The 19,032-nt window shown below is 28.4% G+C and overlaps 3 protein-coding genes across 4 annotated transcripts in view; 1 reads left to right on the top strand and 2 right to left on the bottom strand.

Moving 5' to 3' along the window:
* LOC101493943 (protein SMAX1-LIKE 3-like) overlaps window positions 1-321 on the top strand; it is a 3,349-nt gene extending 3,028 nt beyond the window's left edge. The window contains exon 4 of the mRNA XM_004496060.4: window positions 1-321. Within this exon, the coding sequence (XP_004496117.1) occupies window positions 1-113 (113 nt within the window). The 3' untranslated portion in view covers window positions 114-321.
* Window positions 322-10,415: 10,094 nt separating this feature from the next.
* Window positions 10,416-14,775, bottom strand: LOC101493409 (uncharacterized). Of its 2 annotated transcripts, XM_004496058.4 has the most exons (7): window positions 14,620-14,775; window positions 14,444-14,528; window positions 14,076-14,159; window positions 13,528-13,567; window positions 12,693-12,761; window positions 12,464-12,573; window positions 10,416-10,798 (listed from the first exon to the last, which is right to left on the bottom strand). In XM_004496058.4, exons 1-7 carry the CDS (start codon window positions 14,717-14,719, stop codon window positions 10,663-10,665), a joined length of 624 nt encoding a protein of 207 aa, XP_004496115.1. In that variant the 5' UTR covers window positions 14,720-14,775; the 3' UTR covers window positions 10,416-10,662. The 2 variants fall into 2 exon arrangements, with proteins under 2 accessions (XP_004496115.1, XP_004496116.1); XM_004496059.4 differs by lacking the exon at window positions 13,528-13,567 and having other exon boundaries at window positions 12,704-12,761.
* Window positions 14,776-15,345: 570 nt separating this feature from the next.
* Window positions 15,346-19,032, bottom strand: part of LOC101493083 (exocyst complex component EXO70A1) — a 7,793-nt gene continuing 4,106 nt past the window's right edge. The window contains exons 5-13 of the mRNA XM_073368035.1: window positions 18,896-19,032; window positions 18,596-18,808; window positions 17,821-18,026; window positions 17,235-17,432; window positions 17,030-17,129; window positions 16,243-16,361; window positions 16,009-16,155; window positions 15,767-15,904; window positions 15,346-15,672 (exon numbers count right to left, since the gene is read on the bottom strand). The exon at window positions 18,896-19,032 is cut by the window's right edge and continues 1 nt beyond it. Of these exons, the coding sequence (XP_073224136.1) occupies window positions 15,787-15,904; window positions 16,009-16,155; window positions 16,243-16,361; window positions 17,030-17,129; window positions 17,235-17,432; window positions 17,821-18,026; window positions 18,596-18,808; window positions 18,896-19,032 (1,238 nt within the window). The 3' untranslated portion in view covers window positions 15,346-15,672; window positions 15,767-15,786. The remainder of the gene's footprint in view (window positions 15,673-15,766; window positions 15,905-16,008; window positions 16,156-16,242; window positions 16,362-17,029; window positions 17,130-17,234; window positions 17,433-17,820; window positions 18,027-18,595; window positions 18,809-18,895) is intronic.

Below are 19,032 nucleotides of genomic sequence, written 5' to 3'. Positions count from 1 at the left end.
AAAATACTCAAAATCTATCTTTGGATTTGAATATAGCCATTGAAGATGATAATCATGATATTGGTATTCTTGAGTTAGTTGACAAAAATATTAGTTTTAACATGCAAGATTAGTCATAGGAAATGAAAAAACAAAATATGTTCTATATGTGTAAAATTTGGGTGTAACTCTTTTTTTTTTTTTTTTTTTACTTTGTATTTTTCTTATTAGAAATATAAAAACATTGTTAGAGTTTACTCCAATTAATTGCGTGAGATTTGGTTCCTGTTCTAACTATTATATTATGGCCATATTAATGTTATATTTAAACTTAGTGACATATATGTAATATTTTATATTAACATACTTTTTCTAAATTTAAATATATTATAATGATAATTTAATCTATATATCCCACTAATAATTGACTTATTTAACCTTTAACAATAGCAATATCTGGATATCAAACTTAGTTTAATGACACAGTGGTAGAGCAAGGAAAGCACATGTGCATGTCACTTTCCATATGTCATCCAAAATTTTGTGCTTTCTTTTGGAAAAGCAAATATAGAATTACAGGCTTCCTCTAGGTTCAGAAACAATTAAATTGATAGGTAGAACTCGAGTTTTATTTTGAAACAATTTTTAATTAAATTTTATTTTATGTTAAATGAACTTTGAATTATTAGAGTTTTATTTTTCTAAGAATTTTGAGAGTTAAAAAAAACAAATAATGAAATTGAAATTCCAAAACAGAAATGGTTGGCTGGCATATTTAACACAATTATTTGTGAAGACATGGTACTATTGTTTCCACTTCAATCAGTCTTATGTAGTCACTGCACTGCAGCCTTGTCTCTCCATATTTTTATTTTGCATTTTCTGTATTTTTTAACCTGCACAATTTTATTTTATTTTTACACAAAAGACAGAAACTAGCTCCAAGAGTTTTAACACATACAATAGATTCAAGTGCATTTTTGGGTGTAGCACTTTTATAAATAGTGTATCATAAATTAATATTAAAAAATTATTGAAAATTTTCATGATAATTAATAATATGTTTTAAAAATAATAATTAGTAACTCTTTTCGTTTCCAAAATTGTGATTTAATTTATTTTGATTCAATATACAATAGATATTTATTTTTCTTTATTTTAATCAAATTAATATCAAGTATGAATAATTATCTCTAATAATTTTTCATGATATAATTATCATAAAAAAAATTTAAGTACATCTCTAATAACTTTTTTAACTGGGATACATGTTATAATTACTCCAATTTTATAACTTTGTTAAATATATATCAAGTACAAAGATAGTGACAGTGTACCAATTTTACACATTAAACCTATATGTTTCATTACTTTATTAAACAATTTTATATTTTGTTAATGGAAATGCAAATAAGTTCTTTGAGACATTTGTTAAGAAATTAAAAATAATTTTTTTATAGTGAAAATATATTAAAAGTTATGTTTTCAACTTTTTTTAAAATTTTAAATTTCTAATTTTAAATTCGGACATTTAGTAATATAAATTTTTTGTTAAATATAGGTCATTTGAGATGGAGGGACTAATAATATTATCAACTATAGCTCAACTTCTTAAGGACAATTTGGACAAATTTAATTAAAAGGTTGGAGAAATTAACAATTATTCATAGCGTAAGCATAATGCAAAGGAAAAAAATGTCAAAAAGCTATTCGTTTCAAAATCATTTAATCATGAATGGTAGAAGTTAAAAAGCAACTCGATCGTGGAAGCAAGTACAATAGTATATCATTATTAAGAAGCCTCATGCTAGTTTGGAATGGTCGCACATCCAATATTATGTTTGGAAACTATATCCATGACTATTTTTATTATGTTTGGAAATTAATATATAAATTACTTATATCGATGTTAATTATAAATTAAAGTGAATTAATAAAAGTTGATAATATATTTAATTTAAATTTTAAATTAAATATATTAATTTTTATTAGTTCATTTTTTTAAAATAAGGTAATAGAGAGTAGTTTTGAATGACAACAATATAATTTCTTCAATTTTGCTGGAAATTGTATTCTCGCTGTTTAAAAATAATTATTATATTTATAGAAAATATTTATCTTAAAATAATTTTAAATTTTAAATGATTTTAATTATTTTATTTCAATTATATTATTTAATAAATATAATTTAAATTATTATTTTTTATTTTGTATTTATTGTAATAAAAATATATTAATAAAGGATAAAATAAATTAATATAATTGATTTTTTTTTATTCACTATATTTTCTCAATACGTGTAAAATGATAGAATATAGGAATATGAGAATGAAGAAGTAATTTGAGTCTTGAGAAAACAGCTTCTTCTTTGTGTTGCTAGCTGTGTCGAAACAAGCAGAATAAAATGTCTCTTTTCTTAAACTCTCTTTTAAGCAATTAATATAACTATAGTATAAAAATAAAGTATTAATTATTCTTTTTTCTTTTTCTTTTTTGTTTTCCTTTCCCTTGAAAGTAGATAAAACAAAAGTTTACCAAACTGAAGTGACCCAAGTATTGCTAGCAAAGTGTCAAAAGCTTAAAGATATATGTATAACTTGATTCTTCATGCTCTAAAAGATGCAAAGAAGGAGACAAAAATTAAATTGACCTTTCTTTAGAAAATGAAAAATAAAAAATCAGTGAATTAATCCAAATTTATGTTCCTTCCCTAACTTACAAGAAACCTACGGCCTTTTGAAAAAGATTGTGTAACTTTTCTTTTTAATGTTTTTAAGGTCTCCAATCTTAATCGACTCTCAATCATAAAATATATCATCAATAGATTGAAAATATTTACTTAATTAATATTCTCAGTTCCAAAATATACTTGTTATCTTTTCAATAAAAATATTGTTGGACATGCCAATCCATCCAATATATATCTAAAAAGAGAATAATAAAAAAATAAAAAAATATGATGTTAATGATGTAATAAGAAAGGAATACAAGAAATATTTAAATATTTACATCATAAAGAGCCGTCTAGCTTTAAAATTCTTACATCCTAGCTTTAAAATTTTGTTGTTTCAACAAAAAGAGCCAAAATTTTAGTTGTTTCAACTTTAAATTTTGTTTCATTTAGTATTTGCATTGAAAAAGTGGCACCTCCATTAATTAAAGTGAACCAACCATCAAAGACTATCGTAAAAACCTATGTGAATTTGTAAAATAGTTAGTGACAGAAAAGTAACAAAAGAAAGGAGCAACTAAAAAATATTTAAAAAAATATATCTTTCCTCCTTTAAGTTAAGTTTAGTCTAGTTTATATTAAATCCTTTAAATTTTTATTTTTTAATTTAGTCTTTTAAGTATATTTTATTCGTAAAGTTAGTTTATTATTTGAATTTCAATTATAATAATTGCAATCAAAAGCTTTGGTCATTAAAAACTCTATAAAATGCTTCAATAATATGTTTATTATATTAATCTTTCAAAAAATATTTATCAGATTTTATAAATCATTTTCATTTTCTTAATTTTCTCTACAACCATTTAAATAGATGCATATATAGCCTTAAAAATATGCTAATAAAGGTATATTTACATAATCAATATCGTTAACTTCTTCTACTTGAAAAATAACTTAGATATTCAACTTATTGTGATGTTTCAATAAAATCTAAACATTTAATGATAGTAATTCGAGAAAAAATTCAAACATAAAAGATTGCTTGCATATAATTCAATAAAACTTAAAATTTAATGGTGCAAATTGAATATAATATAAATGATTAAATTGGAAAGAAAAAAATAAACTTAAAAAACCTTTATGAAAAATGAACTAAACTTAAAAGACTAAAAGTATAATTTTGCCAAAAACATTTTATCCAAATTTATCTCAATTACTTAGGTTTTTAGGCTTAAATATATTTTCATCTTTTATCTAATATTCGTTTTGCTTCTTTATTTTTTTTTAGATTAATTTGCGTAATTTATTTTTACAAGTAATGTATTTTAGTTTTTTTTACAATCACAACAAAAACTATAGCAGTATCTTATCATTTGAATTTCTTCTAACTATTGTCAATATGTGTCCACTATGATACCATTTTGGAAAAATATCTATTTAACCAATAGTAGGTTTGCACTTAATAAAACTCTCTTTATATTCTTTAAAACATATGCAAACTATTTGAAATGAAGAATATTTATCAGAGTTTTATATATCTTCGTGTCGTCTATGTTAAAATTGCATAAATAACTTTACAATTAATCCAAAATTAGACGTCAACAATTTATGACAATTATTTAAAAGAATTATAGTAAAAATGACTAACATTAATGTTAATGTAAGATAAATAACGAAAATTATTTTTTAAAAAATAAATAATTAAAGAATATTTGATAAAAGACAAAAAAAAATGAAAATTATATTTAAACTTAATTTTTTATATCTTGGGTGTAAAAAAAAAAACTGTGCCAAAATCATGGTGGGCCTACGAGTAAAGCTACTAAAGTCTGAACTTTGATTTCTCAACAAAATTTTGTTTATCATTATTTTATAAATAAAAAACGCCATATATATAGACAAAAGAAAGCTTATATTGAAATTTATTATAAATTTCATTTAACTATTGGGAGTTATTGGGGAATGAGTGAATCATAATTTTGTTGATTGAAAGAGTTCGGTAAATTAGTTTCTTTATAAGCAATTTTAACGAACTATTCCAACAATAGAAAAAAAAAAAATGTATTTCTACCCTTAATTAAGATTATGACAACTTTTTAATTTTATGAACCATCTCCAAAGAATTAACCACTTTTTTTTCAAACAAAACATTTTTCATTTTCAACCAAATGCACTAAAAATGAGTAAATAATTAAGAGTTTAATTTTCATACACTATTAGTGTAAATTTACATAGCTGGTAAATCATAATCAATTATGTGGGTGATTTTATAAATAGTTATAAAAAAGATAAAATTTTATAACTGATTGACAGTATAAAAATTCTTTCAATGATAATATATATAAGTTAAATTCAATAATTAAATACTTAATTTATTTTTAGAAGGAAAAGTGAATAATGTACTTACATATTTTTTAATAAAAAAATAGAGTGTAAAAATATCACATGATAATATTGATATTTTAATTATGGTGATACACAAAATATCATATATCATTTACAATAATTTAATAAATTCATTGAATAAAAATTAAAAAGCTTAAGAAATTAGACCAAAAAATCCAAAGAAACAAGTATTAAGAACACTCTTTCATTAAAAACTTTACTGTTAAAACCTAAAGGGAAAACTAAAATGAAAGAAAAAAGAATCTCTTGTAATAAAACAAAGATCATGCTTAATTAAAGAGTAATGTTATTAGAATATAATATTTTATTACAAAATGAGACACAAATATAATACTTTGACATTTTATAAAAAATAAAACGTGATATCCAATGTATTTTATACCATACTACATTTACATATTATTTTATATCAAATTTTATATTCAAATAACATTTATGTAACTAAATAGAAAATTATATGGATTTCAATACACGAATATAAAATGTCCTTACACATTCTATCAACTTAAGAGAATGAGAATATAAAATTCCGACATATGAATACAAACAAAGGTTAACAATTAAAACTTTCTTTCAATATATATGTCCTAAAAAGGCAGTCAGAGTATGTGGATTGTTATAAACCAATATTCATGTCATGCCATCCACTATGTTGCAAATATTGTCACCACTTACTCGAGCACTGTACCCATCAAACCAAGAACATAAATTTATCATAATTTCCTTTGTCAAATACCAAATCTTAAATTTATAAGTAGTTTTCAACTAAACATGCAAAAATCGTTTTCATTGTCCATTTACAATATTAATTTTGTGCACTATACTAGACTGAAAGCATAAAATGTCAAATAAACATCATATATAGGTGATAGTCTCCCATAATTTGCTACTTATCATTAGTGGTGGTGCTACTTTATATTTAATTTAATTAATTATAGAAATCACCATCACAAATATTGCTTTGCTGAGGAGGGACAAAGGACTGAATTAATCTCCATGAGTTACACACAAGCCGACAGCAGAAAGAAACTTTTGTAAACTAAATCTTCATAGGATCAACCAAGTGAAAATTAAATTAAAAAATATATTATATGTTTTTATATATAAATGAACCATCAAGTCCACTATGGGCTACTAAAGCCGTTTCATTTTATTTTAAATATAAATTAAAATATTGTTATTTATCAAGAACGTGCTAGAATCAAGGAATTCTCATGAAGCAAAACCTATTAATTATTAATTATTTAGTATATCCAGTTGGAAGGATTAATTATTGGCTAGCACAATGGTTGTGGTTGGATAAGTTTATAGGTAATTAGGATATATATGATTAAGAAACAAAATGAGGGGGAAAAGGAATCAAATGTTTAATGTTTCAAATGTGGGGAAAGGAATCAAAGGTTTCATTTACATTTTCTTCATGGTTGTTTTTCAAACAGCCACCCCCACCCCCACTACAATTTTAAACACAAATAATTTATGAGTATCAAGTAATTTATCTATGTCATATTTATTTGTTTCACATAAATCAATAAAAAATTATAAGTAAAAGAAATCTAATTTATTAAAGATTAATATTATTATTTTTTATTTAAGATGAAATGATAAAGAAACTCGCACATAATTGTAAGATTTTGGATTTCGAATCTGAGACATAGTATACAACATAATAATATCAGCATTTGTCAGTTAAACTAAACTTTATGAATTTATATATTGTTTTTTAATACATGAAATAATAAATAGTACGGAGAAGTTTATGACTATGTCCAATTTATATATTTTTAAAATCAAAATATATATAATATTTTCAATAATTTCACCTCCGAAGAAAAAAAAAACTACAAATTAAAACATATCAACTAGAATAAAATTCGAAAACACCAACATTAAATTGTTCCGAAGTGGAATTGAAGTTGAATTTCTTAAGTAAAATCTCAAATTATATTAATGTAAATAGAAGAAATACAGTTGATAAAGAAAAAGACTTCACTAAAGATAGTTAACCAGTTTTTTAATTAGATGAAAATTGATTGGTCTCAACAAAATTGATAAATACTTTGTATCAATAACATAGTTAAAAAAAAATGGAAACAAAACAAACACCCCTAGTTATTTTGAAACAAATATAATTATCCATTTTATATTTTTATCTTTTAAGTAATTTACAATTTAACATATAGTTGATTCATTGTACATTTGTACTATACATACACATCACAACGGCCAAAAGGTTCTTTAAACAACAAGATATTGCACCAGTCATTCTATTCTGGACACTTTAAAATCTTACAAACATGATCTAAAAATCATTACAATCGAAAAAAGGTAAAGATAAAGAGAATTTGATCAAAAGCATGACCCCACTAATTGTATTCTTTTTAGAGGTCATTAAGGCTCTAAAGCATTCAAAATGTTCATACTTTTCAAAGGCAATACATTTTTTTTTCTTTGTTAGAAGATGGATGACCCATAACACCTCAAACTTTTGAGGCAAGTGAGATAGTGGCATATGAGATTGGCATGGAGACAAAGTTTCTACACAATGAAGCTTTTGCAGTCTTTAAGAAAGAAAAAAAAAAATAAAAATAAAGCAAACTTGAATTACTTGCCTTTATGTGTAGAAGGCCATATCTTCTTTTTAGTTCACTCTTCTTTCTATTACAAGTGATTTTTTATTTTTTTTATTTGCATGAAAGTAAGGGATTTCTCGGATCTAGAACTCCCAATAATCAGTGTATAATTTTTGGCATCACATTCAGAGCATTAACTAGTTAGTGACCTTGGATCCTACAACTAGTGGGAGAGAAGGAATGGAATGACCTATGTTCTAAAGGCTGAGACATTAGAGATGACCAGTCAAAAAGGAATGTGTCATGGAAGTAAACCAGAATGGGTGGAAAATAAAGTTAACCATGATCTCATGCACATTTATTCTCCTTCCTTATTTTCTGCTTCTAAGAATATAACAAAAATTTAGTTAGAAAAAATATAACAAAAATAAGAGCCTTTATGAAAATGAGGTATATAAAACTAATTCTATATTTCTATCTTTCTTTTTTTAAGAATCTAACATACGGCGAAACTCACACTTAGTGTAAAAAATAAGGTAATAAGTTTGAATTTGCATCTATAACATATTAAATAATTGTACCTATACCATTTCAGTTATTCACTAAAAAAAAATTATGTTTTTTTGGCACCTATAGCATTTAAGTTAATACTTACAAGTTACATTGCATATATATTCCTTCCTCTTTATTCATATTAATTTCAATTTCTTCAATGTATTTCATGGTATTAGCATATCAAGAAACAAAATGGTTTTACACATATTTCTAATTAGATTTCATTATTTAAATATTTGTGTAGTAATTTAAGAAAATATTATTGTGAGATGTTTAAATTGTGAGATCTGATTAGACGTTTGTAAATATTTTTTGGAATTAAACTATTAATTCAATCATTTGTGTAAATATATATAAAAAAAAAAAGTCTATAAACCACCATTCAAAATAGGGTTTTTTTTTTACAATACCGTCTTTTTGAAAAAAAAACACCAAAATACCCCCATTTGAAAAAAATATACCAAAATACCCCCTTTTTTTTTTCTTTACTTACAAGTCGCCATTTGGAATGGCGACTTCCTTAAGAAGCTCGAGTTCCAAATGGCGACTTCCTACTTGATTTTTAAAAAAAGGGGCATTTTGGTATATTTTTTTCAAATGAGGGTATTTTGGTGTTTTTTTTTAAAAAAAAGGGTACTAAAAAAAAAAGACTCTCAAAATAGTACAAGCGGAAAAATCTTTTATATCTAAACATACTTCAGTAGTTCCTTTATTCCGTTAACATGTTTATTTTTATCAGTATATAAAGCACTGTTTTCTTTTTCAAATATAAAAAGTGCATATATAAGCTAGTACTAAAGTAGATACTTATTTTTAATCCCAAATACTTTCTTTTTTTACAGAGGAAAGTAGATACGTATGATTTTTCAATCAATTTAAGTATTTCGATTAGCACAATTCAGATTTTATAACATTATTCAATATATATATACCGTAGTACTTTAATTAATTTTAAGTCCCACTTATTTTATTTTCTTCTATTTTTTTCTTCTAGTAATCTGCCATGTGTTCATAGACCCATTTTGAATTTTCAAAATGTAAAATTTAGCAGTTTTTCTTTGCACTAACACGATTTACGTACCAGTTATTTTCAACAACCAAACACCTGATTTATCGGTTAATCTATTCTCTCAACACATTAAACCATCACAGGCAGTATGCATAAAACAAAATGAGGACAGCCAACAACATATATTTTACAACACATTTTTTATAATTGGTTAAAATTTACATAAATCTCAATAAATCACATGATCCCATATGTATTTGATAGAATCCATGTGAATTTAAATCAATCAATAATGTGTTAAAAAATGTGTTGTTAATATTATTCAAACAAAATAGTTAAACTCGTGTGATTAATAAATTTCAATTAAAGATGAATCATTTAAAGAAACTCAAATTTGAATTCTCACGGAATCAATAATTAATATATTTTAATTACCTCTCAGTCAAATCTTTGGCTACTAATGTCAATTTCTAAATAAATAAATAAACTTTAGTTTGCGTGTAACATATGATTAGTTTTTATTTTTGACAGCTCCATATGATTAGTTTTTATTTTTGACAGCTCCATATGATTAGTTATTCAGCTAAGATCAAGCAGGAGAACAGATATGGTAATATCAACTGCATAATGGAGAGACTGGTTTGCTTGTGTAGAAAGTAATTGTAAGAATTAGCATGAAACATAGACATTGTAAAGTCTAAATTAAAAATTAAAAATTAACAATATCTCTCAACTTATTCAACCAAATTATTGCTCCATTTGTTTATGACTAATAAAATAAGTAACTTTTGTACACTCTAAAAAACGCTTTTTAAAAAAAAAAATTAAACAGGCTACACCATATTAATTCTCCATCTTCTCAAATGCTCAATCAAAGTTTTTTCTCGATAAGACAATGTAGACTACATTAGTAGTACTTGTTTGAATAAGTGGAGATCACTTTAATGTGTGAACATGTTAAGAGCATGATGAATTAATCCTACACCGATCCCTATAAAACAAAAGTAAATTGAAATTGACTTTTCACACTTTAACATACAATATGACGATGGAAATCCATTTTCACTCTCATCGTCTCTATTTTTCCATTATATCAATCTTCAAAACTTCACCAAGTGATTTAAAAAGGATGGACAAGGAAAGAACCAAACTAGTATTACCAAAAGTTATAGAAGAAAGTACAAGGATTAAAACCTTTGCACAGAACAAAAACAGCACCATATACACAAAGTAGTATGGTATTAATTAATATGGTTTGAATTATAAATACAAATAGGAGACAACTACATTTATACTTATCTGGGATTTGGAACTTCATGTTCCACAAATTAAGTTCCACAGTAAAGTTCAGCATTCATCAAAGCTACAAGAACAGACAAAACACGGCGACACAACCTTGCCAAGCAACGCCTAGTATCAAGTCTCATGCACATACCCGTGTAAAATAAAGCTCGATCAATTCTTGTTATTCACACAGTTGGGTCCTTCCCGAACCTCATAAACACATGAGTTGCCAGCATTGATCCCCTGCGAGTCATTTCTGCAACTCGGCCAAGCAATGGCAGCTTTACTGTATCTCGATTAGAAATTGGTTTTTTGTCCCACCTGTTTGGTGTAAATACATAATTTAGTCACCCATGAGGAATTATTATTGCTTACATTTTTTTTTTGTTTAAAGAATTGATGAAATATTTATTATTTGGACCATATATGAAATATTTATCTAAGCCATAAGGAAATATTGTTCATAATTCATAGAGAGAGAAAAAAACATTATATTCACTTTAGCTTCTGGTGACCAGAATGATCTATAGTATTTCAGATTAGATTCAAAAGCTAGATGAAATCCCAGCGGTAACTGTCTTAGAAATACCACCCATACCCCAAATTCTAATAACACAAATGAATGACACTCACTCGCTCACAAGAGATATTTTAGTTGTCCAAGTATTCAATCACATTTGCTCATTACTTTCAGATTTGGCATGTCTTACTTTTCTCAAGGTCCCTTTTATATAGTGTGGGTCAGTGTTGTTAAATTACGGCCACGGTAGCGGCCTGGCCAATTTTTTTGACAACCGCTATAGGAAATTCAGGAAGGGTTACCTGCCATCGCAGCACCATAGGCCACAATGGTATGTTCATGGCAGGCTGTTGGCCTTACACCATATTCCTCCATCCACCTTCAACAACAATATTGGTGTGGGTTTGAGGTTTTCTTCCAAGAATAAGCAAGTGATATTGATTTCACTTCATATCTCCAAGACCTTTGAAAGTTGTCATCTCCTAAATCCAAAGATGATTGTGAGTTTTCAATGAGTCAACATTGAATTCCAAGAGCATAGGAATTTACTACGCATTGGAATCACTATTTCAGATAACACCACAAAATCACCTGTTTAAATTTTTGTTTAGAAATTTGAATTGCAATTCCCAACAAGTTCTCTTTCAATTTAAATTTCTAAACTTCTATGGAATCTAAAACTTGTACCTCTTTCTTTTGATACCACTACTCATCCTTATCCAGGCCTGCCCTTTCGAGCAGTAAATATTCTTCTAATTTTTCTTTCCTCCCATAATCCAACATCTCCTTTATACACTATGTACATCAACTTTGATCCAACGAACTTGTTACCCGTAGACTGCATCTTCCCTAAAGAGATTATATTGGCAATGGTAGAAGGTACAAACCTCACATTATAAAAATTTGAACTGACATGCTCACTTCTCTTAGACTTGGAATGACTAAATGCTTCACAAGACCCATTATACAATGGAGGGGTATGGCTTCTTTAAAAAAATAAGTGGGTATTAATTTCATTTCACATTTCCAAGATCTTTGAAAGTTTCCATCTCCTTCAATTGCTATTCCCTGACAATTTAAAAAATCTAAAGACATTTTGTTTTTTCATGTACTTTCTACGGTGGAACAATCATTGATGTTTTCACTTGCATCAAATGCTTTTGACAAGTCAAATTAAATAAGTCTTCTACACCAGACTGTAGACACCCTCTCAAATTTCAGCCTCTCAAGCACTTAAGGAAAATCCTCTCTTAAATAATTTCATCAAGGTTTATGAATAAAACAATTTTCAATTACGTTATCTTCAGTGACAAAAATATGATACAAGGACAATATGAAAAAATTGTAAGTAGTTTCTTTCAGTTCTCTCGAAAGTAAAGTGTCAAAAAGATTCCTAAAAGATCAAATTGTAGATTTGAGGGCAAAAAGAAAGTAGAAGACAGCAGGTTCGGGAGATTAATACATACCAGTCTTCATGGCGAACAACTTTACCCTCCTCAACAGACAACTTGATAAGCGATACCATATCTATATCCTTCCCCAAGAATTTATAGTGTTGCTTATTGTCAATTAATATCTGCATAACATCCATGAATTTGTATCTTCCACTAAGAGATCAAGCAGGCACTTATACTTTTAGTAGAACAAAAGATAGAGGTGTTACATACTACATTAAGTAACAGCAGATTTACTAACCTCTCCTTTACCTGGTGAAACCATATTTTCTTCAACACTGTATTCCACAATCTTTGACTCACCAAATACCTAAGATATAAGCAGATAAAAGGAAGTTGGGAATATGCTAAACATTCAGGATATAAGGATGAGACCAGATGCAAGATAATATATTATCTAACATTAAATAAGTCATTATAGAAATAACTAGTATGCTAATATGTTAGAACTCTGTTTAATGACCAGAACATTAAACGAAGACTTCTAACATTAAAAACTGATTTGATTCAAAGAAAAAAAAATAGATATTTCTTAGTGATTACTACTACTACTACTACTATTATCATATGCTTGATGTGCATGATACATGCTCAAGGTTCATCACTGCTACTTCAAATTTCAGCAATACAAGAGTGACTGAAAATTCACATTATAGGGACATAGCACCCTTGCAAGTAGGAAAGATTCTATTATGCAACAATTTATAATGCGCTTCTTCGCTCACACTATCAATGAGTACAAAAGGGTTGAATAAAAAATTAAATGCGCTCCAATTCATTTCTGATGAAGTACACAGATATATCATGCATTGTAGTCAACTATGAAGAGAATTGTTTTATCTTGAACAAATGTTTGTCTATCTTCTGAAAGATATTCACGAGAAATGTACATCAGCTTTCTGATTTAAGGCAGATACTAATGCTTTGTTATAACTATTTACATGTCAAGACTTTTATTATTTCTCGGGGAAGGATTCTGTTTCAATGCATAACAAAATCCAACAAGTTTGAAGCAAAATGAAAATCAACAGCATGAAGAAAGAGGGAAAATAGTGATCAACACGAGGTAATGAAACCTTTGGAAGAGAATAGAATGCTGATTTGATCTGCTTCACCCTGCAGTATCATTATTTTAAATTATGTAAGTCTATTTATCCTTCTACATTAGCAATTTTCATTGCTTCCTTGAATGGGTGAATACAGGAAATTTAAAAACCAGGAAGCTAGACAGTTTATCCATAAATAAAGTAGAATTTGAATAATCTCATAGTAGGAACCATGCTTGAAAGAGTAGTACAGAACAGCTAACTGCTATATCATGTCAATGGGTTTATATTATTCCAAATGGCCACAAGTAGGTATAGGGATAAAATGTAGGAGTGTAGCATAGGCTGCATATTGCCACAAAAACTTAGGCTCATTGCTTCTAACAAAACCATGAAATCTGATCACCAAAAAAGGTCCAGGGAACTAGAAAACACCCAATTTGATCACCAACAAGTTTAATCCTTCCAATTGTTTAACATCACACCCAATGTATAACATCATGCAACAATATTCATTGCATTTAGCACCGTAATTTCAGGAAAAAAGAAGAGAGCAAAAATGAAATGCAAATGCATACCCATGTGCACGCATAAGGGGATCCTCAAAAGAAGCATCCTGAGCATAGATTTCAAAATCATGAGACGTGGCACAGGATCCATATCTGAAATACAACATCAAGGTCCATACAATAAGAATACAACAGTAGTTGAAAATATAGCCGGTAACAACTATCCAAGACGTTTCTAGAAAACCTAACATATAATCCAAATCCAAACCAGAGCACACTAGCAATTTGATCCTTCATAGAAATAAATGTATCAAGAGCTTCTTCTTAAGAAAGTAAAATACAAAAATCATTCTAATCCTTGATGTAATCAGAAGTGAAGTAAGAATATGATCGAAATTAATGTAAGTAGTGGAAATTTAAGAGAAAGAGGCGCTTACAGACGCAGAATATGTGGAATTATGCGATCAGCAAAACTTTTATTGGGACCAGAATCGAAAGCCTCTTTGTAACTGATTTCCTTTCCTTCAAATCCAACAAAACAGAAACTGTGATGTGAAAAATCATAGTGAAGATTTAAAAAGAAATTACGATGAGGAATCCCTTAGTTACCTACCAGCAGATAAAGTATCCATTGCAAAACTTCTGGAAAGGTAAACTGACAAGTTTATGAAGTAATGTGGTGTGTGTCTAAAACTAAAACGCGTCACATTCATTTTTCTAAAGTCTTCTCGTATTCAATACTTTAGATATTTTTAAAAACATCACAACTTATTTTGTATTTATCTATTTTAATCAAAATAATTTTTTTAAATTTTCTTGAAAAATGACTACCTTTTATAAATAAATAAATGATTATTTTTAAAAATATGTAAAGGCTCGTATTTATTTAAGATTTTAAAATTATTTTATATAAATAAAACAACGATTTTTCTAATTAGATTGAGAAGCTATTTTAATAGCTTATTAACAAAATCTAAGTATTTTATTAAATGTGGTGATATAGAAAAGATTAAGAAAAAGTAATTTTTAGTGTGGTGAACAAACACATATCACACGGAGTAGGAAGAGACTCACACCTTAAGCATGTAGTCAAGTCTTGCGTATGAAAAACGTATGGTTGTAACAAGATCTTGTGTATCCAACCCGTTCCTCAACAGATTAATTTGTACTCATAACATATTATAAAATAAAATAAATACACATGGCAACTTCGCATAAAAATCTTTACAAAATTCAAATATAATTATTTTAAAAAAAATTCTTATATGTGACTGATTACATTTCAACCCGAATCTATCAATAAACAAAGGAAACGTGTGAATAATTTGGCTCTGCAAAATTTAAAAATGGAAATGAACTCCGATTTGATATTTGATGGGGGGGTGTATTACACCACCAATCCCTTGTTACATTAGCATTGGCCCTCAAGACTAGTAAAATTTCTTCATATAATAATTACAATCAATAAATGCTTTTTGGAGACTCGCCTCAAGCAGGAAATAAAATGAACTTTACAAGTAATCTAAGAAACCAACAACATTCACCCTCTTATAAATCAATGTCCAAGAGATATATATAATAATACAACTCATTTTCATTTCCTAATATTTTTCATAAAGGGAGCAAGAGATATTCATTCCTTCAATTCAACCACCAAATGCAACCCCTGGTGAATTAACATAACACGAGTGAGAAATGAAACCAAACACATTTATCACTAAATAATATCATATCATCATGAACTAGTTCAACAGACATACCAACAGCATTAGCAGTTCAATTATCGTTTGTTTTCGTTCATGTTTTTTCCTTCAAAAAATTCACCCAACATTCGATCGAGATCTTCCGCGGTGTATTTTATGTACTTCTGAGGAGTCTTTCCACTCTCGACTAGAGGCCTGTAATTACACATCATTGCAAAATAATATGTATAATTATAACATAATATTAATAGATAGCCATATCTTGGTAACATTTGAAGTGGATTATAATGAGAACGCACCCAAAACGTTTCACAAATGATCGATAAGCAGGCAACAAGACTTCAGCAACTGCAAGCCTAAGAGACTCTCGCAATTCGCTGTCTGGAACTGTCCATTGTGATTGCTTCTGATGGAGTTCCTCAAACATAACATTGAATGTCTTAAACCTGACAACACAATACATATCCGCATGTCAAAAGGACGAAAACTTTCCGTAACCAAAAAAGTTCATACAGAAGCAACCGAAAGGTTACCTGTCTTTAACAAGTGCTCTTGAGGCACCACTACTGCTTCCAGCTCCACCATCACCACCAGCAGTACCACTTCCACCACCAGACGAGGTAAGTCCTTGAATAGATAAACATTGAAGAATCTGCCCAGCAAAATAATCAAAGTTCAGCAATGGTACTATACAAAGGTCAATAAAGGGAATGACTTCTGAGCTTTGGCCCAAATGATTGCACAAAGATAAAAACAAGAAACACAAACATACATCACTATTTACCAAGAAGGAAGACGTTGCTTCTCAACAAATAAAATAAAAAATACAACGGTTATTTTTGTATAATTCGTACGCAGGTACATATATATGATAAACTCCCCAAGAAGGCGGGTTAATCAGACAAGTCCATGTCTTTTGGTCTTAACCCTCCAGTTTTCAATGGAAATGAGTCCTAGTAATCCGGAGTTTGGCCGAGGAGGTACTTCAAGTCTAGCCAAATATTGCTACAACCAGGGTTCAAATTCGGATACTTCCAATTGATTTGTCCTTCACTAAAGCTCATTAACCACTTGAGCCAAACCACTTGGTTAATATAGCCCATCATAAAAATAAAAACAATAAAAAGAAAAGCATAAAATAAACAATTTTAATAAATATTAATATTAGAACAATAGATCATTCACATGAAACCAAATATTAGGTTTGAAGCATTCTACTCAAACACCTGTTTTTATTACTACTAACAAAATATTGAAGTAAACATCTTTAAAAAGCTGCAACACACAGTACTACTACAAGTGAAGTCATTAGAAAAACACCTTTGCCCAAGCATTTCTTTTGTATTGATTTGCATGCTGCTGCACGATCCTCCTATGTCTTTGTACCCAATCATCCCCAAGCAAATCCTTGGCTTCAGACCTGAAATAGAACAAGATTTGGAGAGTAATAAACTTTGAACTACTGGAGTGTAGAACAAAACTATGATTCCAAGAAACTAATAACCAATATACGTTGAAGACATACCTCCGAACTGACCGAACAATATAATGAATATTGTTCATGAGAAAAAGATGTGTCAATGCGGGGTCTTTATACTGCTTCGATTTACCGTCTAGATTAATTTGCAAAGCTTGCATTATTCGCATTGTTACAGTTGCTAGCTGGGAAGAATCATTTCCACCTTCAAATTCTTGGAAAAGTTGCTTCAAGGTGGACCGGTAGCTGCAACGATTTGAAGAATTCTGATCAGGTCAATTATGTGAACTGAAGAACCACGATGAAGATCACAAAAAAATTATCGACACGAACACAAGAGTATATGAGCTTAGGCATCATTCTTATGCAAGTTAGAGAAACTGAGCTTAAACAAGTAATTTCTCCTAAACGTAAAAATATAAAACAGAAATAAGATATTTCATAATTCCATAATCTAATTATAAAAAGTCCATAAGCAAAACACCACAGAACTATTAAAAAAAATAAAATCTAATTATTATATTTATGTAAAAATCATCTTTGTAATTAGTGGACATAGCAAGAAATGATAGAATTAGTTTGATGATATATGGCTGCAAAATTGGGATTAGGTGACAAGCACAGCAGAACTTACTCAAACAAAAACTTCACATAGTTAATAACATAGCTAGTCAAAGGATGAACAGTTCCATCTGTTACTGCAGTCTTTGTAGCATCTTTTTCAACCGCTTCTTCAAAATCACCAAAGGTCTCTTGGGCTGTTTGTGCAAGTCGTTTTGTCAAAGCCTTAGCAGCTTCTCTTATTTCAGTGCAAGCTTTGCCTTTAAAAAGTGTTTCGATCTGCAAATTGTCATGCAAAAAGGTTGATGTACATTAACACCATTGCAATATACCGTATGTTTTAAAAGACACAATTTTAAAATGAACCATACATAATTTGTAAAAAATTACGAAAGTAGTAATTTTAAAACATAAAAGTTTTACAAATTTTTCCAGATAAAATGGATGCATATGTGAAAGACCATAAATGAGGTTCCCTTTTGCTGTTGTCCCAAGTTAAATAGTAAACATAGTAACATACTGCAGAGTGCATAGCTGAAGTATAAAAACTCAGTAATTCTTGGTAATTGTGGTGTTTATCATGATTAGTAATTAACTAATTATGATAAATACCACAATTACCAGGACATAAAAGTTCAAAGCTCACACTAAGAGGCACAGACACTTATCTATCCAACATGAAAGTCAGTGACATGATACACTAACAGTGTTATGACAAAAATGTTAAGTCAGAATTAGCTATTGAATAAAAACTATAAAATTTCATTGAGCCTATGGAATTTATGATACTAGTGCACGAGATATTGCGGCAAGATTTATGATTTTAAAAGTTAAAACTTAAGTCATACCTCTGAATGCAGCTCTTGCATTATTTCATACATGTCCAAAAGTACAAACAATTTTTCTGGGGATCTCTTGCTTTTGGCTATTGCTTCTCCAAAGCTAAGTAGCATAGACACACTGTTTGTAGTCACCTCGGCAAAACACTGTTCACTGAGCGAATCAAAGCCTTCAAATATCTGATCACAAACTTTCCTCTCACCAGCAAACAACAACTTCACCTGTTCATATATAATTGCATGTTTGAACGCAATTTTGAAAAAAAAAATAGAGACAAAAACAAAGTACCAATTTTACAATCTTCTTACTGCTATTCGCATGAAATGAATCCAGTTTCCGATTTTGGCTTCCAAAATCTCCCATTGTAGCTTTTGAACATCGTCTTTGTTGAGTTTCTCAACTCCAAGTTTTTGCAGACTTTCTTGCAATACATTAGAACGGGCTT

This window comes from Cicer arietinum, chromosome 4, assembly GCF_000331145.2.
Source record: "Cicer arietinum cultivar CDC Frontier isolate Library 1 chromosome 4, Cicar.CDCFrontier_v2.0, whole genome shotgun sequence".
In the NCBI taxonomy this organism is placed as follows: domain Eukaryota; kingdom Viridiplantae; phylum Streptophyta; class Magnoliopsida; order Fabales; family Fabaceae; genus Cicer; species Cicer arietinum.
This window is presented reverse-complemented; position numbering and strand designations above follow the sequence as displayed.

Bases quoted from the DNA above. Each gene is read 5' to 3' on its own strand.
- LOC101493409 (XM_004496058.4), bottom strand. From the start codon at position 14,719: ATGAATGTGACGCGTTTTAGTTTTAGACACACACCACATTACTTCATA. The intron at 12,762-13,527 runs GTTTCATTACCT...CTTATATCTTAG, and splicing joins CATTCTATTCTCTTCCAAAG to GTATTTGGTGAGTCAAAGAT. The intron at 10,799-12,463 runs GTATGTATTAAT...TACACCAAACAG, and splicing joins GTTGTTCGCCATGAAGACTG to GTGGGACAAAAAACCAATTT.